At 44.4% G+C, this 22,588-nt stretch overlaps 3 protein-coding genes across 5 annotated transcripts; 2 read left to right on the top strand and 1 right to left on the bottom strand.

Annotated features, from left to right (window-relative positions):
• Positions 1–11: 11 nt before the first annotated feature.
• Positions 12–10,107, top strand: LOC146236115 (prostaglandin G/H synthase 1-like). Of its 2 annotated transcripts, XM_084687657.1 has the most exons (11): positions 12–962; positions 1,099–1,188; positions 2,839–2,955; positions 4,235–4,375; positions 4,657–4,800; positions 4,947–5,128; positions 5,430–5,513; positions 6,918–7,164; positions 7,465–7,751; positions 8,093–8,240; positions 9,158–10,107. In XM_084687657.1, the coding sequence occupies exons 1-11, from the start codon at positions 956–958 to the stop codon at positions 9,559–9,561; spliced, it is 1,851 nt and encodes a 616-aa protein (XP_084543783.1). In that variant the 5' UTR covers positions 12–955; the 3' UTR covers positions 9,562–10,107. The 2 variants fall into 2 exon arrangements, with proteins under 2 accessions (XP_084543783.1, XP_084543784.1); XM_084687658.1 differs by lacking the exons at positions 12–962; positions 1,099–1,188; positions 2,839–2,955 and having other exon boundaries at positions 4,313–4,447.
• A 3,039-nt stretch (positions 10,108–13,146) lies between these two features.
• LOC146236114 (histone-lysine N-methyltransferase PRDM9-like) lies at positions 13,147–18,083 on the bottom strand. Its single transcript, XM_084687659.1, has 5 exons — positions 17,394–18,083; positions 16,784–17,055; positions 16,465–16,532; positions 16,088–16,278; positions 13,147–15,612 (listed from the first exon to the last, which is right to left on the bottom strand). Exons 1-5 carry the CDS (start codon positions 17,440–17,442, stop codon positions 14,681–14,683), a joined length of 1,512 nt encoding a protein of 503 aa, XP_084543785.1. The 5' UTR covers positions 17,443–18,083; the 3' UTR covers positions 13,147–14,680.
• Positions 18,084–18,910: 827 nt separating this feature from the next.
• On the top strand, positions 18,911–22,294 carry pdcl (phosducin-like). Of its 2 annotated transcripts, none has more exons than XM_084687667.1 (4): positions 18,911–19,052; positions 20,336–20,523; positions 20,876–21,057; positions 21,180–22,294. In XM_084687667.1, exons 2-4 carry the CDS (start codon positions 20,349–20,351, stop codon positions 21,741–21,743), a joined length of 921 nt encoding a protein of 306 aa, XP_084543793.1. In that variant the 5' UTR covers positions 18,911–19,052; positions 20,336–20,348; the 3' UTR covers positions 21,744–22,294. The 2 variants fall into 2 exon arrangements, with proteins under 2 accessions (XP_084543793.1, XP_084543794.1); XM_084687668.1 differs by having other exon boundaries at positions 18,927–19,052; positions 20,289–20,523.
• The last annotated feature ends 294 nt before the right edge of the window (positions 22,295–22,588 follow it).

The raw sequence follows: 22,588 nt of genomic DNA, 5'->3' as shown, positions 1-22,588 counted from the left end.
CTTCTTGGCAAACCTCCCAGAAAAATAGGAAGTTGTCCCCCTGGACAGCTTTTTCGCCGCACAGTGAAACGTGTTGATCTCATTACTTAATGATTACATGCGGTCTGCAAGTACAGGTAATAATTCAAAATAAGAAAGATTCATCCTATTCATCAAGATCCTATGAAATAGCTTGCATAGTCTTTATTGTGAAGCAAGCATTAGGCTATTAGGGGGCCCAAACATAGTAGGCCTAGCTATGAGGAGTCTGGGTCTGTCCTGGGTCTAGATGAAGCTAAACTATATATATGCTAGTAGTTTTTAAGGAAATCTATGTGTCTCAAATCTAGCCTGTCAACCCAATTTGTAGGGTGTGTGTTTTCGCGTGTACGTGAATGTGAACTTGCGCGCACGTGCCTGTGTAAACTCTTACCAGCAGGGGGAGCCAAATAATGGATAGTTTTTTGCCCTCCAAAATGCAGGTAGCCAATTTCTTCCCTGGGCGGAGGTACAGAGCACGTACGGTATATCTATGGAGACATTTGGGGTTTTGAACCAGAATTTTGGAAAGGAACTACTGGATAACGTGAAGTAGCTGTACAGATCATGCACCTTTTCTAACGTGTAGTTTTTTATAATTTAACTTAAACTTTTTTTTCTTGTGAAACATTTGCAGTTACATACAAAAATTCCGCTTGAATTTGTAAAAGTAACATGTTAATGGTCTAGGGCGAGGAATACAGAAGGGCGAGAACTACTTTTTAACACTGTGATTTTCTTTTGCCAAATCAAATGTAATTTGTAGAGGTGTGTATGGGGGGTAGGGTCTACTGTTGCGCATATGGCTGTGCTTTCATTTGCTCGGATGCAGGTCAGTAACTGCAGCACGCTGGAAAGTATTGAATGTTACAGAGATCTGTAGCCAAACCACACACTGCTGACCAGAGCGTAGACAAAAATCTGCGCGTAGCCTAAAATGAAGTGTAAGTCTATGGGAATTCTTACGACGCATATATTATTGCATGGATATCTCAAATGTGAACAATTCTAGTTAGGGTTTATCCTTATATAGACGCTGATGCATTCTAACCCTACAACTTTATTTGGAATTTCTTCTAGTGTCCGTCGTTGGATGTGTTTGTGCGCTTGTTCTGCTGCTGCGACAACACCTCAGTCGAGGTGATGTTGAAGTAGGACCCATTAATACAGGTAAGCATGTATGATCACCTCTAGAACGGTCAGATATTTTTCATGTGCAGACGCGACAGTTTTGGGCAGGATGGGATTGAACGTTGCTTGCATGCGGGCGTACTCTCGTGCTTGTATGTCTTTGTACGTGGTCTCCTTCTCTTTCAGGCCTAACCTCAGTTTCAGTGGACAAGCTTGGTCTTGTACATAACCCGGTCATGGTTAGGATGTCCTTCCCAGAAACGCCTTAACACACTTATGTGGAATGACATGCCTTGATATTTACAATGACGTGCCCATGGAGAAGAGGGGAGGGAGGGAGGAGAGGGGATGTGAAGAGAGGAGACAACTATAAGAGAGGAGACAACTAGGAAGTATAGGAGAGGAGACTACTAGGAAGTATTAGGAGAAGAGACTACTAGGAAGTATAAAGAGGAGACTACTAGGAAATATAGGGGAGGAGACTACTAGAAAGTATAGGAGAGGAGACTGAAGACGACGAGGGGACAATAAGACAAAGGAGAGGAGGAAAGAAGAGAGGAGTGCCTAATGAAAGAGAGGAGAGAGAGGAGGGGAACATAGGACAGGAGGGTGATGTGTGATAGAGCTGGTGAGGCTTTGTGTTGGGACATGTTGAGACTGAACAGAGATGGCCCTGATATGATGTCACACAGGCACAGGAAAGAAGGCATGTCAGCTCAGGAAAGACACAGAACATCAAGGTTTATTTAAGGTTTGCCCATGGTTTGAGGTTAAGACCCATGAAGCACAGTATGTTTATTCAGTTGTTCCTGTCTACATCCTCCAGACAAAATCCTGGATACATTTGGCAACATAACCATGTGCCTCCTGAGGAATTCAAAGATGAACATAAAAGCAGATACAGAAGATGGCATGAGATCACTGTTAATTATTCAACAAGGATAACATTGGTTTGTACTTAAGTCATATAAAACCAGCAACAAAATACACTTAAAAACAACTCAAATAAACTATGAACAGGGAGCAAAAAAAAATAAAGCAAAAAAAGATAAATTGCTTATAAATGCAACTGATCTACAAGTTCATTGATGTAACGACCAGTGATAACAGTTCCCTCACTAAAGGAATGTATGGCATAAACAATCTGGGTTTAAAACATAAATCAGGGAAAGAGAATTTCTCCCCATAAAATGAACTTTGCCCACCCTTGTTAGCTTAGTATGTCATGTGGACATCAATCAAAGAGAGAGAGAGAGAGAGAGAACATGTAAGAAAGAGAGGAGCTGAGCAAAAGCTGAGGGGAATCATATGTGTGTGCATGTTGGGTGTGCACATCCATGTGTGTGATCACGTGTGTCAAATAACTCAGAGCTCTCATAAAGGGACACCTGGATGCCTACAAGCAGTTTGCATCCATCCATCAGTGTAGCTCCACCATGTCAATGCTCCTATGGATGATCGGGGTTCATCAGGCCACATCAGTGTTCTGACAGACGTACAGCTCGGTCCTGTCTGCTGATGTCATGACCTCACACTCTCAGCTCAACACTGATGATCCAAACTGTTTGTCTTTTTGTTTGATCTTCATGCCACCCGACGATTCATGGTCTGACTGTATTTTACCTGACCCAAGTGTCGCACCTGTCGACTGACATCCCCTTTTCATTCTTTCATTTGTCTTTCCCTCAGTCAATCCCTGCTGTCAGTTCCCCTGTCAGAACTCAGGTGTGTGTGTGAGGTATGGCCAAGACAAATATGACTGTGACTGCACCCGGACCGGTTACCATGGAGAAAACTGCACTACCCGTGAGTACACTGGCTGGGATCCGTCCCAATATTCTCTTTTTATTAGTGAGCTTTTAAGGGGAATGTTGACAATGCTGTTATTTCCTGTGTAGCGGGGGATATTTCCTGGGGAAAGTGAGAGGAATGTCCTCTCGGCCTTGTAGGTAGCACTAAATTGCCAGGCCTATTGGCCTATTGGCAGAGCCACAAAGATATACACGCAACACACACACACAACACATACAAAAACACACACACACACCCCTCTCTCCGTGAGGATGCATATGCTTTGAAAATTAGGTCATGGAAATGTTCAGAACCAAGCTTCTGTTCCCAGTCCATAACATCAGACTGACCCTCATTAACACAGAACCAGCTGTCAGTACATAATTACATCACAATTGGTAAGAATTCAGCTCAGTCAATTAGAGTGACGTGTATTCGATGCTGCAAGGCTTTTTTTGGTGTGGAGGCATATTGAGGTGGATTTGTGGAAAGTTTATGATTATACAAACAGAGATTGGAATGCTGGCAGCGAGAGGGGAGGGGGGATGAGGGGAAAGAGACTGCACGGTGAGACAGAGAGTGGGAGAGAGAGAGAGAGAGAGAGAGAGAGTGAAAGAGACAGTGAAAGAGACAGTGAAAGAGACAGTGAAAGAGACAGTGAAAGAGACAGAATGCACGGTGAGACAGAGAGTGGGAGAGAGAGTGCAACAAGAATAACAGATGTTGATTTCTAATGTTCCACCCAACATCTAGAAGCTCTCCTAGTTCCCAGACACAGGCATACTACTAAACTCCTGGACTTTACATATCTACTGCTGTCTTCTGTGACTGCACGGTAATAATGACACAGGCACCGTTGTAGAAGCGTGTCTACACGATGCCGCTGAACGTGTCAAACTGGTGTGGTGGGTCTGTAGCTTCTACACCACCTCTCACTCAGCTCCACTGCACTGTTATCGATCTGTTCCTGATCACCCTTGTATATGGATTTTAATTAACGTTGATTATTATTGATTAATTATTGATTTATGTTTTCCATAATTCATAGCTGTTTGTTGAGGTATTCATTTGTTAAATACGAACCTACAAAATGTAACAATTGTTTGACTATTTCAAAGTGAAGTCACCCAAACAGAAACAGGATACCCTAATTGAGGTTGAGGTTAGGTTATGGGGCGAACATTAGGGTTAAGATTTGGGGTTTGTGGAACACAGGGGCTGAATTGTTAGTCCCCACAAGAACAGCAATACAAACTTGTGTGTGTGTCTGCGTGTGTGTGCTTCCAACCCACAGCTGAGTTCTGGACCCGGCTCCGAACTCTCCTGAAGCCCAGCCCGAGTGTGCTCCACTACATCCTGACACACTTCCACTGGCTCTGGGACATCATCAACCGGACCTTCCTTCGGGAACTGCTGATGAGGCTGGTTCTGACAGGTTCGACCCGACTGAACTGATCTTCTGTAGGGACCTAGATGATCATGATCGTCACCTCACGATCCCCAGATGGTACAATTATTGTTTTCACCTGAAGGGGGTTTGAGCATGACATTTATTTAGGACATAAGATTTGTGTATAAACTGCCTCGTCATTGACTCAACCCTCAACCATATAAGCAGAGAGGAACTTCAGTGAGTTTGTGAACATCCGTGATACCTTCGATGATATCATCAGGCCTTTTGTTTTGTTCATAGCTGTGCTAATGTTTGCTTCGTAGCCAGGTCCAACCTGATCCCCAGCCCCCCCACCTTTAACTCCAAGTATGGTTACCTGAACTGGGAGTCTTACTCCAACACCAGCTACTACACCCGCATCCTACCCCCTGTCCCTCAGGATTGCCCAACACCGCTGGGGGTCAAAGGTGAGTCTGAGGTGTGTTTGTGTCCTTTTAGATCCTGTGTGCTCGTCTCCTGGCATGTGATTGTGTGTGCGTGTACCCTTGCGTGTGATCATTAATCAGCTTGCCCACGCCCCCCCCCCCCCCCACAAACACACACACTTCCCCAGGTAAAGCAGAGCTCCCAGATCCAGAGGTCCTGGTGGAGACGTTGCTCCGCAGACGCACCTTCAGACCAGACCCTCAGGGCAGCAACCTCATGTTCGCCTTCTTTGCCCAGCACTTCACACACCAGTTCTTCAAGACATACAACCGCATGGGCCTGGGCTTCACCAAGGCTCTTGGCCATGGAGTGAGTCAACCGGCCACCTATCTGCTACAGACTCTCCAGCCCAGCACTGTCTTATAGACCAGAGGTCTTCAACCCAGGTCCTCAGGGACCCCCTGTCCTGCATGTTTTAGATGTTTCCCCGCTCCAACACACCTGATTCAAATGAATGTGTCGTTATCTAGTTATGCAGAAGTCTGTTAACGACCATTCATTTGAATCAGGTGTGTTGGAGCAGGGAAACATCTAAAACGTGCAGGACAGGGGTCCCTGAGGACCAGGGTTGAAGACCTCTGTTATAGACTGTTTGTCTGTATGAGTTTAGGTGGACGCAGGCCATATCTATGGAGACAACCTGGCTCGCCAGCTTCGTCTGAGGTTGCTCCGGGACGGCAAGCTCAAGTACCAGGTGAACACATCTTGTTACATCCAGTGTTGGGAAGGATACTTTTAAAACTGATTTCATTACAGAATACAGAATACATGCCCAAAAATGTATTTTATTACATATAATGCTCCGTTACTCAATCTGAGTAACGTATTCTGAATTGTTGGATTACTTCCACATTGAATTGCAATGTCTAAGTGTAGGATTGTGGCCATCAAATCCTCCTTACTAAACTGTGTTTCCCGATAACAATGGATCTTAGTTGTTACGAGGGTTCTGTAAGAGCAAAATAACAAAACATTGTTATTTCATACGTGTTTCCCGACCATGCTCATAAGGAGAACCCTCGTATGTGTCTCTTAAGAACTACTTGAGCGTGGATGAGAGGCACGCTTTGGCCAACCATGGTACGTGAGTTTGCATCCCCCGCGCATGTGATGGCCATGCATTGGTTTAGCCAATAGCATTGCAGAAGGAAAGAACGAGAGGCAATGACATGGGAGCAATAGATGTAGTTTTGTTCGTACAGTGTAGAAACCACCAGATAGAAGTTCTGGGAAATGCATGGAGTTGCCTCAATTTATTTAGAGAGTGAATAAACTTGTGAAACAAAGGTATCGTAATTGTATCTATTTACAACTCTAGCTGTAACCGAATACACTGGTTTCATCAGATAAGTACCAGAGATGTAAACAGCTAGTAACTTCACATAGTAACAGAGATCCTTGTAAATACGAAAATGTTTTGCTTTAGCCTGCATGGTGTCCAGAGAGGCAAGCTTTTCACTGTTAGAGGAAGTAGCTTTCACATGCAATAATAAGTAATTAAATAGTTATTAGTACCTTAATGTAGACGTGGACCATTCACTTTTGTGAATGTGTCGTCTTAGAAACAATTGCATTTTTGCTGGTCGGTTGGAATCCAACACTACAGTAGGAGTAGAGTAGGAGAGCCAACATCTAGAGCAAGGCCATTCTTCAGAGACTGACATTCCGTCTCAGTTCTCCTTCTCAGCTATAGATGTATTGAAACTGCATTGATGATTGGTCATAAGCTAACCAGAGAGAGGTGATGCCATGGGATCCGTCTTTACGGATCAAGCATCCTCTTATAGCTTGGCTCAGCAGCTGCTGCATGGATCCCAAGATTGGATATGCTGTAAATGTGGCGTAGAGGCTGAGAGAGATACTGAGATAAGTTACTGCTATTACTTGCCAAGGTATGTGTCTGTGCTCACGTATTGCCTAATTCCAAGACTTTTCCCTCCCCAAAGGACAGGCCTGATCCAGAAAACAAAAAAGCTCAATCTCCAACAATTCTCATAAATGTAATCCACCGAACGGTCTTGTCTGAGCCTGCAGGATAGGAATTCCAAACCAAACTGTGTTTTATAAGCTGTATGTAATAACAAACTCCCTTCCCAAGGTGATCAAAGGGGATATGTACCCTCCCACGGTTGCCGTGGCCCCTGTCAAGATGCACTACCCTCCGGGGATCCCTGTAAAGAACCAGCTGGCCATCGGCCAGGAGGTGTTTGGTTTGCTGCCCGGCCTGAGCCTGTACGCCACCCTGTGGCTGAGGGAGCACAACCGTGTGTGTGACGTCCTGAAGGAGGAGCACCCCACCTGGGACGACGAGCAGCTCTTCCAGACCGCCAGGCTCATCATCATCGGTGAGGCGGCCAGTGTTTTTCCACTGTTGGGGGTAGAAGGTATCTCCCCTTTGTGGTTGTACCAAGGCTAGTGTGCTTTCAGCTTGTTCAGCTGATAGGGAGTAATGGATGTTGAATTGAGTATTCAGACTGTGGACTTAACTGGGTCGCACAGATATCAAGAACAAAAACGTGTGTTCGACTTGGGAATGGTTAACGGCACGCACGCAGAGTCACTTGGGAGCCTACTTGTGAACACGCCTCAGGATTGCGTTTGTCCTCCCTCTCCACCTCCCTGTCCCTTGCGTTTCCCTCCACCAGGTGAGACGATCCGTATCGTCATTGAGGAGTACGTCCAGCACCTGAGCGGCTATCTCCTGCAGCTCAAGTTCGACCCCACGCTGCTGTTTGGCTCCCAGTTCCAGTACGGGAACCGCATCTCCCTGGAGTTCAGCCAGTTGTACCACTGGCACCCACTCATGCCCGACACCTTCGTCATTAAGGACGACAAGCTCACTTACCCCCAGTTCCTGTTCAACACCTCGGTGCTGACCAGCTATGGCGTGGAGACACTGGTGGATGCATTTTCCAAGCAGGTGGCTGGGCAGGTAAAGATGTCTGCGGTGCCCCCCTCGTGGTTGCTGGGAACACGTGTTCTGGTTGCTGCGTGAATGTGTTTGGTGACTTCTGTGATGGTGCTCTTTGCTCTGACAGACTCTCAAAAGTAAAGAGTTGAACGTTGAACCGTGTTATTTTAAGAAAACTTTGAAAAGAACTTTCTGAGAAAGGGTGTCAAATAACTTTGTTCTGGTTCTGTGTATTTGATCCCCCAAACCGGTTTCACTGTTTGTTTTATAGGTTTCTTTGACAGGGACAAATTATATATTCTTTGTATCTTCATTGAATTTCTTTTTTTGGGGTGGGGGGGTCATACTGTTTCATCCTGCAGATAGGGGGAGGCTACAACATCCACAACGTTGCAACCAGGGTTTCTGTGGGAACCATCAAAGAGTCCCGACAACTGCGTCTGCAGTCCTTCAACGCCTACAGGAAGCGTTTTAACCTGAGGCCTTACACTTCCTTCTCAGACTTCACAGGTAGGAACCAAGACTTTCACCCAAAGACACACACACACAGGCACACACGTGCACAAGCAAGAAGCTACGCACAAGTAATCATCGTGTAAGGAAGTGATGGGATTAAGGGAGTCCGTGTGAATGTTTGAAGGTACATTCTGCACATATTTGGAGAGAAGCGTCAGCTTCATTGGCTCTAAGACGTGCTCCATAGAAGCTTGAGGATAAACAGCCACAGGCAGGTTGGCAAATAGCATGGCCTACGTATGTTGTGGTAGTGAACGGAGCATGGTACAACAGATGACTTCACTCACATTCATTGGGCATTGCGAGGTGTTCAAAGGCGGAACTTTCCCTTTGAATTCCCAGGATCAGCTTGGAGCACACATTCAAGGTTTCACATGAGCTACTGTACAGCCCTGGCCAAGAGGTATTGGGAGCGACATTTGGTGTTTGCATAGCTTGCTGGGCCTTGGCATAAAATGACTGCTAACATAATTTCAGCACAGTCATATCATCAGCACAGTGTGAACTAGTTCTAGCCAGGTGAAATCACTCTATCATTCTGATTGGATTGCAAGAGCAGATTGACTGCTTTAAAAGAGGGGACTATTTGCATATATTGAAAATGTTCACCCCCAAAAAGTTTACAAAAATATGAAATGTGCCTTATTGTATTCCATTATTCTATAGAAACACTTCCTCAAATACTGAACCAGCAAACTTTGCAAAACACAACATTTATCATTGCCAAAACTTATGGCCACGACTGTACAGTTCCCAGATCAACTGTAAGCTCATAAATAACCAGGCAAGTTTCACTTTAGTTAAATGCATTTCTTTTTTTCAAGCACACCATGTTGTGCACCATTTTCATTGGCATGTTGCCTGTTTTACGATAGTACAACCCCCTCTCTGAGATCGTAATCTGTCTGCAGGTGAGAAAGAGATAGCGCAAAAACTGGAGGATCTTTATAGTGACATTGACGCCCTGGAGTTCTACCCTGGCCTGCTGCTGGAGAAGACCCGGCCGGGGGCCATATTTGGAGAGAGCATGGTGGAGATGGGGGCACCCTTCTCCCTGAAAGGCCTTTTGGGAAATCCTATCTGCTCACCAGAGTACTGGAAGCCCAGCACGTTCGGAGGCCAGACAGGCTTTGATATAGTCAACTCTGCCACCTTGAAGAGGCTGGTGTGTCTCAACACACAGACGTGTCCCTATGTGTCCTTCAGTGTCCCCAGAGAGGGGACACCCATTACTGGGAAGGGGACACCCAACACTGGGAAGGGACCACCCAACACTGGGAAGGGGACATCTACTAAAGGAAGTGACGAGCTTTGACACACCGGATGTGGAAGTTGTTGACATTTTCTGTCTGTCTGTCTGTCTTGAATACAGTGGAGATCATTTAGGCTCATAACAATCTGCTGCTAATCATTTGAATGTTTACAGAGAACTTCAGTTCTGGCATAGCAGATGAGATTCACATTGGACTGAGAGCTGAGTGTGAATTTAGAACCCAACCAGACATTTGTGTGTCTGTGGCAGTATGCCTATATGTGCGTTTGTCTGTCTGTACATGCTGGAGTTTGTCTGTGTGTGCATGTGTGAGTGTATGCGTGTGTTTTTGTATGTACATTTGTGTGTATATTTGTGTTTTCATGCAGCCTGTGTGTTTCTGTATGTTTTTGTCTGTGTGTGTATTCATGTGTGTTTCTGTATGTTTTTGTCTGTGTGTGTATTCATGTGTGTTTTTCCATCTATGGCCTATGCCAGTGTTGCCTCTCAAATGTTTGTCGGCTTTTTCTGCCAATGGCTAATGTAATGAAGAATACTCTGAAAAAGAATACTCATTAAAAAGTCAATAACAGAGTGAAAACAACCATACTCAAACAGTGTTGCCAGATGATTGTGATTACATTTGAAAAGACCTCTCAAATAATGTTTTTGAGTTTCCAGACTTCCAGTTTACCTAAAAGTTTGCACATATTTAACATTGTAAAACTTCACAGCAAGTTGTTTGTTGAAGATTTATAGTACTGCTTTACAATGCTGGTCACAGTCAAGTTGAATTCCTACATGAAGAGATACAACGCCATCTCCTGACAGTGTTGTGAAATGCAGATGTTGAAAACATTTGGGAATGCTGGGTGAATATTAACCAGAGCTCTGGCTTCAATGGTAAGTCAAGTCTAGCATGTAATTTGGACTCAGAAAAATGTATTTCGTGGCAAGGATCTCGCAAAAGAAGGGTTGTGAAACTCCCAAAGAAGAAATGGACCAAAAGTAACCAGGGGCTTGAAGACAGCTGCGGCCATGCAGTGTACTAAGGTGGGAACATCACAGGTAGAGAGGCGGGTAGGATTTAAAACCAATGACACCAGAGGGTAGGAGTTAGAGCGATTACACCAGAGGGGAGGAGTTAGAGCCATCCTACCGGAGGTGTGGTCCACCCTCTTGGACAAAAGAAAAGAAGCTCGCATTAAGGATGGAGCTGCACCAGAGGCCACTCCAGGCCAAAGGGCAGGAAAAAAGGCAAACTATGGAAAGGATACTCTTCATGATGCTACGGGTCACAACCCTGAAGGTCAAGGGTATAGAGACAAACAGACGAGGATGGAGGGATTTTCTATAACCTCCCGCCTTAAGAGACCCCGTTTGAAGACAAAGACTGTCATGTTGAATCTAATTCTGTGCTGAATGTGTGTATTTGTGTGTAGGAACAGAGAGGAACAGTATGAGAATCAACAACTGTTTTAGAAAACCCTAGTTTCAGGCGGGCCTTTTACACTGTCGAATGGAAAGAACGATAGACTAGTTATGAATGTAAATTTGTAGTGGTGTCCTTCGATTAATGGCTTTTGGGGTTATATGCTTGTTATACATTTTTTATCGATTTCAAATTAGATACATCAATTTGACCTTCTTGCTCCAACAAACATGCAGAATACGTATTTCTGCTATGCTATTGATGGTTGTGTTCATTTGTATTTTTGTCTGTATTACCCATACATAGACTGATATACAGGGGCCAACGTACCCGGCCAGACCACAGCTGGCATTCGGCAGACTGGGTTTTTTTATGTTCAATTAGTAAAAAGAATAATTTCAGGCCATTGATATTGTCCATTCAGTTGTGATCTTTCTAACGTTAAATGTAAAAATGTATGTTTGTTTCGTTGGATGCGGATGCACTATTCTTTGGGGGAAATAGCAGACTGGCAACTTTCAACATAACAAACTCATATATTTTGCAGATAGTAGTTAAAAAGAACCTAAGACGCCCTCTAGTATTTTGTTAATTTAAGTTAGGCCCAAACCCGAGGCATGAGGGGTGCTGCATAAGTTTCTTAAAAAACTTTAAAACGTTATGGTTGGTACAGTAACATGTTTGATTATCATAGAGGGAAAGAATCTGGGAACAAAACCAAGACCAAAATACTGAATTTCAAGTGTATTTGTTTGCATTGGCAGAGCGGTGTGACCTGTTGTAAGAGCACCAGGTTACCGTAGCACCTCCGACAGTCCTGCTTTGTTATACGTCTGACTCCCATTCTCATTTGACTATTAAGAACATGAACAACTTAGACCAGCACCATGTTTTTGTGGGACCTGGAGGAGACCAAGCAGAGGTGTGATCTTCTCCTTCCATACCTTCTCCTATTGAACTAGAAGGGATACAATCCTATGGGACCTAGCTAGAAGAGATACAATCATATGGGGACAAACTAGAGGAGATATGATCCTATGTGGCCTAGCTAGAGGGAATATGACCCAATGGGCCCTAGCTAGAGGGAATATGACCCAATGGGCCCTAGCTAGAGGGAATATGACCCAATGGGCCCTAGCTAGAGGGAATATGACCCAATGGGCCCTAGCTAGAGGGAATATATAATCTTATGGGGCTTAGCAAGAGGAGATATGATCCCCAATGGGAAATTGGTTGACAGAGTCGTATTGATCTACTAAGACAAATGATTCCATAACTTTCTACTTTTCTTCCTGCCGAGCTTCTAGTTGCAGCTAAGCGGTCTGGAAAGATAAACCTTGCACTTGTAAGGCTGGGTGTCAAACCTGCCCCCACCTCTCATATGCTAAAGTATGGAGTTTCTGGACGGTCTCAACTTGATGGCTCTCACACCCCATTCAAGATGTGGTCTGATTGGTTGTTCTTGTGTATAAAGGGAATTGTAATGCATTGTTCTGGGGATTCTTCATCTCCTGAGACCTTCTCCTCAGTTCTCCCTTGTCCTACTGTTCTACTCCTTGCTCACCTCTTGCTTTCTCTCTGAATTACAATGATCTTGGTAAAGTAGGTAAGATTTAAAACTTTCATAATGTAACATGTTTGCCTTGTAATTGATTTCATTCATTTGCAACCGTACTTAAACCATTCTTGCTCTGATTTAACCCATAGAGTCAATGGAATTCTATTGGTATTGGCATTATTTGGTTCATGCTAATAAACTGTTCAGTTTCCCATCTTCCTTTAAACCATAGGGAAATTAGTTTTGGTTGTTTGAACAATATTTACCCCCCTACACACTTTATATGAGGGGTCTGGATGCAAGTTGTTAGCGAGTGAGCGGGAGAAATCTGGGAGTGTTCCCTGCTTGGGCACCATACTGGTGGGTCCCTCGCAGCCAGTGACCTGCTTCAGGTCTTTTGAATTCAACATTGAATAACTATTATTGTTTTTAATTGTGGAGGGAAGTGGGATAGTTGTTAAAACGTAATGAACAGTTTTTAATTAAAGCTAGAGATTTTTCTGGTGCTTCTATGACCAACATTTCTCCTATCCTGATGCCTCACATGAACACACAACGTGAATATGGAAATGAGGCTTGAGGTACAATAATAAAATTATGCTCACAATAGATCAGACATGAATCATCTAAAACAGTACCATTCAACATTTTTATTTATTTTATATATTATTGTCCACATAACATCATAGCATGTTATTTAAGTTTATTTTTATAAGTAAAATACATATAAAGTCATACAGTATTAATTATTATACAATTATTTAATAAACAATGAAACAATCGCACATAGCCTGTATTTTTTGTCTACATTTATAAAGGCTACAATATACATTTTTGGTATAAATAAAACATGTACAATTATACTTTAAATAATGAATATAAATACATATAATTCCTTCAAGAAAAGACTTAAGACGCACTTGTTCTGGGAGTACAACGGTACTTAGGAATGATTTGCTAGACCTGATTCCTGTTTCCTCCAGGATCACAATTACTCTTATTGAGAGACTTGTTGCTCTTGTTGGTTAGTAATGGATTTAAATTTTTGTACTCGCTATGAAATATTTTACTGTTGTTTGCTTTTCTACAGGTACACTTTTGCACTTTTTGAGGTTCATGTTGTTTAATTGTAACTTGTTTAACTACATGCTCTTATGGTTCTTCCCTTTGGCACTAATTTGTTTTTTCACAATGTATGCTTCATGTTTGGGAGGCCCGCAATGTTTGGGGCTATCTCGTTGTTAGATCAGTGACCTATGCACTTTTGTAAAGCTCTCTCTTGGAAGTCGCTTTGGATAAAAGTGTCAGCTAAATGAATAAATGTATGTATATAAATGATGCGTTATTAATGTTCTTTTTGGCCTAGCAAACTTTGTAGTTTTTTTCACATGCTTTTGCGACAACTACTGACGTTAAAAAAACTACAACACCACACCAGATCTAGCTAGACCGGAAACAAAACAACAGGCACGCCACACACATTTGTTTGGGCTTGCGAGCCGGCTAAAGAGTAGTAGGCTAAATTAAAAGTTTTGAGTGGATGGCGAGCACGAGACGCCGACATGGATGCCAATAACATTCTGAATGGAAAGTTTACTTTTAAAAGATTGCCAAAACTGTGTGTTTTGGCAACTCTGTGTTTACTGATCTGTGCGTTTTGTCGTTGTGAACTGAGCTATCATCGCAGGACGTCCAGTCTGAAATACCACTTGATGGCCAAGCACACAGCTGATGCGAATTCTCCGCCCCCTCGTCAAAGCCAGGCGATTGCAATGTTGTTTTCAATAAAAAAATACATTTGCACTAATCAATCCGATCCACTTTACTTACTACATACTGATAAGAGCATTAAAATGAGAAAAAATAACGGGACAAAAAGAAATCAAGGGACATTTAGAATAGATAAAAATGTGCAATTAATTGCGATTAATCGGGAGTTAACTATGACATTAATGCGATTAATCGCAATTAAATATTTTAGTCATTTGACAGCACTAATAAATGTACATATGTTTAATTATTAAGTGAGATCTAGATTTCAGGATCTCTAGTAATCTTGCCAGAACAAAAGTGTGTCTTTGAATGTCCTGACTGACTGAAGCTCTTCCCACACTGGTCACAGTGGTACGGCTTCTCTCCTGAGTTAACACGCTGGTGTTTCTCTAAGCTTCCTGACTGAAGCTCTTCCCACTCTAGTCACAGTGGTACGGCTTCTCTCCTGAGTGAACACGCTGGTGTCTCTTTAAGCTTCCTGACTGACTGAAGCTCTTCCCACACTGGTCACAGTGGTACGGCTTCTCTCCTAAGTGAACATGCTGGTGTATCTGTAAGTCTCCTGACTGACTGAAGCTCTTCCCACACTGGTCACAGTGGTACAGCTTCTCTTCTGAGTGAACACGCTGGTGTCCCTTTAAGTTATCTGAACGACTGAAGCTCTTTCCACACTGGTCACAGTGGTACGGCTTCTCTCCCGAGTGAACACGCAGGTGTCCCTTTACGTTTTCTGAACAACTGAAGCTCTGCCAACACTGGTCACAGTGGTACGGCTTCTCTCCTGAGTGAACACGCTGGTGTTTCTTTAAGTGTCCTGACTGACTGAAGCTCTTCCCACACTGGTCACAGTGGTAAAGCTTCTCTCCTGAGTGAACACGCTGGTGTGTCTCTAAGCTTCCTGACTGACTGAAGCTCTTCCCACACTGGTCACAATGGTACGGCTTCTCTCCTGAGTGAACACGCTGGTGTCTCTCTAAGTTTTCTGAATAACTGAAGCTCTTCCCACACTGGTTACAGTGGTACGGCTTCTCTCCTGAGTGAACACGCTGGTGTCTCTCTAAGTGTCCTGACTGACTGAAGCTCTTCCCACACTGTTCACAGAGGTGAAGTCTGGCCTCTTCCGTGTCCATGCTTCCTTGGGCGGGGACCGGGGGGAGGGAGGAAGTGGTGTTGGGGCGCGGTCGAGAGGAGGACAGAGTCTCTGGTCTGATCTCTCCGCTCCTCAGCAGAGAGATGTACAGGTCATGGTGGCACCTCTTGATGTGCTTGTGGAGGTAGATCTGGGCAGTGAAGGAGAGAGGACACTGGGAGCAGGAGAACACCTGAGTCTGGGACGACTCTATCCTTGGTCCTGGAAGAGAGAGTGCAAAATAATATTTAATACAATTAAATACAAACATCATAGTTTTAAAATGACAAGCTTTGGTACGGGAAGGGATTAACAGGTTGCAATCCTGGTCTGTGGGTTTAATGGTTGTTAGAGGTAGTAATGGAAGAGACAAATGTACTACTGACATTAAAGTAAATGGTCTTGTATATCAGTCTTCTATTATACGAATGGAGTTAAGGTCAATAATACTGTAGGTTAAGAACATCCAGTCAGTGATTTGTGTGGCTCAATGTTACAAGTCCCTCCAATTTTCCTATAGAGTGGGAAATGGAGAAGAGAAAGGAGGAGAGAAATTAGGGAGGAGAGAGAAGCGGAGGGGGAAGAGGAGAGAGGAGGAGACGTAAGAGGAGAAAAGACAGTGAAGACATAAGAAGAGAGGAGATATGTCAGGAGAGGAGAGAGGAGAAAAGGACAGGAGGACACTAGGAGGAGGTACCTCTGGTGGAGCTCTTGTTGTCCCAGAGGTAGTCAAAGGAGATGCCCAGCTCTCTGGCGTACTCCTCTCCGTACCAGACCAGCAGCTCCTCCCCCGGGGCCAGCAACCGGCAGCAGCGGTACAGGATGGCTCCTCGGTGCTGAAACGCCACCAGGTTTTGTTCCTCCTTATTACGGGCAGAGTTCACATACCTGGGGGTAAAAAGGAGGAGGAGGGGATGGGAGGATGGGAAGAGGAAGGAGGGGTGGAGGGAGGGAGATGAGGAAGTAGAGGGGGGTCAGAGCAGGAGAGGTTGAAACAAAGTTAAGAGTCAAGAGAAGTTGAAGAAGTTAAGAGAGTGAGAACAGTCAAACTGATTCAGTGTGTTTTGTCGTCACCTCATCCAGTTGGAGTGAGTCTCTCTCTTGGCGTCGATGTACTCGTCACAGTGTCTGCTCTTGTGAATCTGGAAATGCACACACACTGTTTGTGCTCACTTAAAACCCATAGATACATGGTTAAAAAAAAAAAACTAGTACATTTGTGTCAACTTTCTGTCAGGAAAAATTTCTCCTTCACACAAGGAATGCATGCAAAGATTTCTCAGTAAAAACAATTATTTCTGATCTTGGTTGCTTATCTTCATGTTACAATTTCCTAATTGAATCGTATTCCTTAAAAATTCATCAATACACACACCACTCCTCCCCTCCTCACCACCCAGGAGTATCCACTCTCGATGGCCTCTTCCTCCTCCTTCACTTCTCCCTCGTAGGGGCCGTAGTGGGTTCCCTTGGCGACCACCCCCCCACAGTTGAACACCCCCAGCCCGGCCCCGGGGATGTTTGACTTCCAGACCTTCAGGCCGAGCGGCAGGGTGAGTCTGGCACGGTCCATCAGCCCCAGGGCTGCAGGGGTGTCGGGGACGAACAGGGGGGCGCCATGGAGATCACACTCCTCGATGAAGAACATATTGCACTCCTCACAGTCTGGGAGAGAGAGGCAGTACGTTTACAAATACAATAGAGGTAGAGGGAGGGAGAACAAGAGAGAAAGAAAGGGAAAGAGAGAGGGAGAGATAAAGAGGGAGGGAGAAAGAGAGGGTTTCTATCATACAGAGGTAGTATCTATCATACAGAGGTAGTATTAATCTTACAGAGGTAGTACCTACAGAGGTAGTATCTATCTTACAGAGGTAGTATCTTTAATACAGAGGTAGTATCTATCATACAGAGGTAATATTTATCTTACAAAGGTAGTATCCATCTTACAGAGGTAGTATCTATCATACAGAGGTAGTATCTATCTTACAGAGGGGGTATCTTACAGAGGTAGTGATCATCTTTGGGCTCCTCCTGTTGCAGTTGCTCAAACATCCCCTCAACTTGAATTATTTAACAAAAGCAAAGAAGAAAAGGTGTCTGACACTGAAACGAACTAAATACAACGATGGGCTCCACGTTATTTCAGCACCGTGCCGCCGATATGATGCAGCTCACCGGGCGCACGCTGTTGTCGCCGGTAGGGTTAGCGCTACAGATGCTGGACCAAAGAAAGAGGTCACTTTTGGTAGACTGAATAAAGCTTTTCTTTTGTTGTCCGATATCATTCGTTTTTTAGCACCACTAGCATGTGTACATTTCATTTATTTTTCTGCTCAAACTAGCTCTTCAGATCGCTTTAGTCGGGCGCGGTACACGTAGCCATGGTAACCGCGAGTTCGGCAAATCAGAGATCAGTGTTGTTTTGCTTTGGATTGTGGGCACTGTAGTATTTCAACAGAAATACGCAAATAATAAGGTTGATTTATTACGGACTTGTAGCCTGGCTGCCAGACGAATTTAGCCCCACCCACAAAAAAATGGGTCGGGAAGTTGGTCAAATGAATGGTCATAAGCAGGTTTCTGCAGAGCTGGATAACGACCCATTCATTTGAATCAGGTGTGTTGGAGCAGAGAAACATCTAAAACATGCAGGACAGGCGTGCCCTGAGGACCAGGGTTGGGAACCACTACTCTATAGCCTTTATTGTACAAAAAACACGGGAGCAGACACTGACGACTAGAGGGGCATGGTATTCCACATCAGATTATAGGTCTTCTTTGTCCTGCCCATCCTCTCCTCTGATAATTTTATCAAAGTAATGACTTCCCTCAATAAAGATATCGTAACATTAATTCATTTTCAATAATATCGATAATGTCGATAGAGAATAATTAGGAACAGCAGTCCATTTAATTTCTGTTATGCAGCAGGAAGTTGCGGAGAAATGGGAGCGCTTACTAAAATATACTGACTACGTCGAGTGGAGTAGCTAGCTAATGTTAACCGCGTAAAATGAGTCTTATTGCCGAAAACAGTGGCTGCGATAGCCATGGCGAGGGAGCAACTTCAAGATAAAAGGGGTTTTTCTTCTTCAATTATTTGGAAGTGATTTGGCTTTTTGAAATCCGACAAAAAGCAGATGTTCGGTGCAAATTGTGTAGTAGCTAAACAAACAGGTGGCTATCAAGTCTGGCAATACGACAAACCTTTTTTTTACCACCTGAAGCAAAATCACTCGTTGGAACATGCAGAAAGTGCAAACATTTCTCTCACACTGCGCTGCCTAAACTTTTATGCCGAGTGTAGGGAAAAAGTTGAGGAAAATACTTATTTTGCTATTACTACGGATCTGTGTTATATCGTCTTAATTATCGTTATCGAATGGACATATAAATATCTATCATGAGTGGCTGTGGAGCTTCGCTCTCTTGTGGTCGCAGATTGTAACTACGAACAGCATTGCTGATATTGTTCGAAGATAAGGTACCTCCCTCTTCACATAATTGGTTCTTTCTGCCAAGGTAGTCGTAGGCTAGTTGTTTCATTGGCTAGTCTGTTTCATCCGGTCATTGTTGTCTGAAACGTGAAGGGAAGTAGACTGCGCCTAGCGTTGAGGAGAGGAGATATATTTCGTGGCTTGCTGGTTAGCTACATTTTTAAGGTAAGCAAATACGAATTGATTTGCTAGAACAGCAGAATGTTGAATTGAAATTATGTATTTAGTCGCTTTCTCTCGTCGACAGCATTATCTGCAGATATATATTATTCAAGTCCAACGAACTCTGGTCTAGGCAGCGCTGTTTGGTCGCCAACCTTGGTTAGCTAGCACTAGTTAGACTGCTGGCTATCTTGAACATGTCAGGTTGGTCTAGCTATTGGTAGTGTAAGGTGAAATACAATAAATAAAACAATTCACAGTGGACATAGGCAATAGCAAATTGTAATGGCATAATCTTTCTAGCATCTTCCTACTTTACGTTTGTTAGCTAGCCAATAGACGCAGTGTCAAGTGCACTGCTGCTAGCCAACTAGCTTCGTGCCTAATAATGTCTGGATAAAGCAGGTGTCAGTCCGCTATCTAGTACCGCCTAGTAAGCAATTTAGTTGTTTTCTGTATGAATTCCCCATACTGCCAGTGTTAAATAGCTATATAGTTTAAACTCTGCAATAGGCTATATAATGTCTATGGCTAGTATGCCATGAGCGAGGGCCATTAAGTGAGCTTCGTCAAAGCCTCCTTGTCCTTTACAACTGAAAGTACTGGACTGTAGGCAGTGTGTCTGCTCTTCAGTCAGTCATTGTGTCATCTTCAGAGTGGTGCTTAGCAAGAGGGATTTGTGTTTCAGCTCCCCCAGTCTATCCCAAGCTAATGGATTAGCCTGAGGCGAAGCTTGCTTTCCAATCTGACCCACACAGACTGCTGAATCTGTACACATTTTTTTCTCCTTTCGAGAACATCATTAGATGAGGACAGTTGGACAGTTAAGCTTTGACGCTTGGACAATGTGTGTGAATATATATAAATATATAGATATCTTTTTTAATCCTGGGGATTTAAATGACTGGTAATCCATAGTTAATGATCTAAATGACCCACTTCTTTTTGTCTAAATGTGTCATTTATAGGTAGGTTAGCCTAGTGCAATCTGTGCATTAAGGGATTATGCTGGTTAGTTTGACGTAGTGCTGTTGGTGACATGATGTCCAGGTTGTTATTGCTCTTTTCGGTAGCCTAACTCAAACAAACACAAGCATTTGTGGGGATACCACTGTGACCAGTGTGGGAATTTATTTAATATAAAACAAATAAAACCTCTTTATTTATTGAACTAAAAGCTGTTCTTGTGGACCTCTTCTCAAACTCAAAGTCCCCTTATGTTACCATGTTGTTTCCCAGCCTGTGACCTGGGCCCAGTCATTCCACACACTTCCTTCTTGTCCCAGGTGAGTGGTAGTCATGACGACGCTGGATGATAAGCTCCTGGGGGAGAAGCTCCAGTACTACTGCAGCAGCAGCGAGGATGAGGACAGCGACAAGGAGGATGAGGAGGGGCAGGCCAAGACCATCCGCAACCCCGACGTGCTGGAGCCTGAGCTGGAGTACAGCGCCGATGGCAGCGCCATCAATACCGGTAACACACACACACACACACCTTTGGCCCACATGTTCAGCAATCATGCAAATACTGTATATGCAAACATGTTCTCTCCCCTTGCTTCTTCTCCGGCTGGGTTTTTCATTCTCCATGTCTTTCATAAAACAACTTTTAACAAACAACATCTATTGCTTCTCACACCATCCCAATCCCTGCTCATGCAGTTTTAACTCGAGCATATACTGTTTCAATTCAATATCATCAATGCTGATGCTCAAACAGCTTGCTTTGTGGGGATAGGGGTACTGACCATTATATCCATGTCAGTGACGGAGTTCATGTTAACGATGATAATATCAATATTGACGACGGCGTTGCTCCTGCGCAGGGCCGAAGGGGGTGATCAACGACTGGAGGAAGTACAAGCAGCTGGAGGTGGAGCAGCGCCAGGAGCAGAAGAAGGAGATGGAGAGGCTCATCAAGAAGCTCTCCATGACCTGCCGCTCCGACCTGGACCTGGAGAAGGACAAGGAGAAGCAGAAGGACCTGCAGGACAAGATCCACAGCAAGGTGGGGGAGAGGAAGGGAGAGGAGGGGGAGAGGAAGGGAGAGGAGGGGGAGAGGAAGGGAGAGGAGGATCCATCAAGTGTTTGATTATGAAACAGAAACCTGATGTGTGTGTGTGTGTGCAGATGACCATGCAGGAGTACAACATGCTCCAGGAGGGCGAGGACGACGAGGACTTCCTGAAGCAGTACCGCCTCCAGCGCATCGAGGAGATGCGGCGCCAGCTGTACCGCGGGAAGCGCTTTGAGCAGGTCTACGAGCTGAGGTCCGGCGAGGAGTTCCTGGAGGCCCTCGACAACGAGGACAAGAGCACCCTGGTCATGATCCACATCTACGAGGCCGAGGTGCCCGGCTGTGACTCCATGGCGGGCAGCCTGCTGTGCCTGGCGCAGGAGTACCCGCTCGTCAAGTTCTGCAGCGTCCGAGGCTCCGCCATCGGCACCAGCGCCCTGTTCCGGGGCAGCGCCCTGCCCGCCTTGCTGGTGTACAAGGGAGGGGATCTGATCGGGAACTTTGTGCGCGTCACCGACCAGCTGGGGGAGGACTTCTTTGCGGTGGATGTGGAGGCGTTGCTGTTGGAGTACGGCCTGCTGCCCGACAAGCAGCTGCTCATCCCCAAGACCATCCGCAACGGGGCCATCACACAGCACGCGCAGAGCGACGACGACTCTGACCTCGACATAGACTAGACACGCGCACACACACACACACACGTACACACATGACATAAACTAGGGCCCCTAACGTCTTCTATAATGTATCACGACTCGGCACATTTGGCACACACACAGAAACACAATGACCGAATTGCATTGAACCCGACTGGAGCATGCAGCACCACCTTGAGGGGTTTGAAGGACATTCACATTCCATGTTGCTCGTGTGGAGCTGTCTTCAACATGTTTTTTTGGTCTTAATCACCCCTAGCTTACTTTAACTAGGTAACACAGATTATCCTTTTATTTGATATGCACAACGAATATATGCAGACATTACACTCTGAATGACATGTTGTATTTTTGACTGTAACTATTTATTCTTTAATTGTGGAAGTCATTTGTCTGTTTTCAACATCTCTTTCTTGTGCATGTTCTATCACGACTGTACTTCCCCCTGTAGAAGTGTAAAGAAAATCCTGTCCCAAACTGACTTTTGTGTTAGTTTTATACTTTTTTTTAAATGTTTGGTCATTTAAAACCTGTTAAGATAAGAATGATAAAATGTAGCTGGATTTGATTAACCGTCTGCTTCTTCTTTTTCTTTGGCGGGGGAGGGGTAGGGGGGTCATGGACATTACCCATACATAATTATTTCATCCTGTCCAACCTGATATCCAATGGGCTTTACAGTAAAACATCTAAAAGGACTCCATAAGATGGATTGGACTGTAGAAAGACCAGGAGAAAGAAACGTTAGTCTCCTGTTTATTGTGTTCACAATGGTGGTCAACATGAAGGATAACATTCTGTTGTGTAGCAAAAAATACAGTCATACATCCCTTGTGTTATCTTCGGTTCATTGTGACCCATCAGTC

This window comes from Hypomesus nipponensis, chromosome 22, assembly GCF_054491055.1.
Source record: "Hypomesus nipponensis isolate SF chromosome 22, ASM5449105v1, whole genome shotgun sequence".
Taxonomy (NCBI): Eukaryota; Metazoa; Chordata; class Actinopteri; order Osmeriformes; family Osmeridae; genus Hypomesus; species Hypomesus nipponensis.
This window is presented reverse-complemented; position numbering and strand designations above follow the sequence as displayed.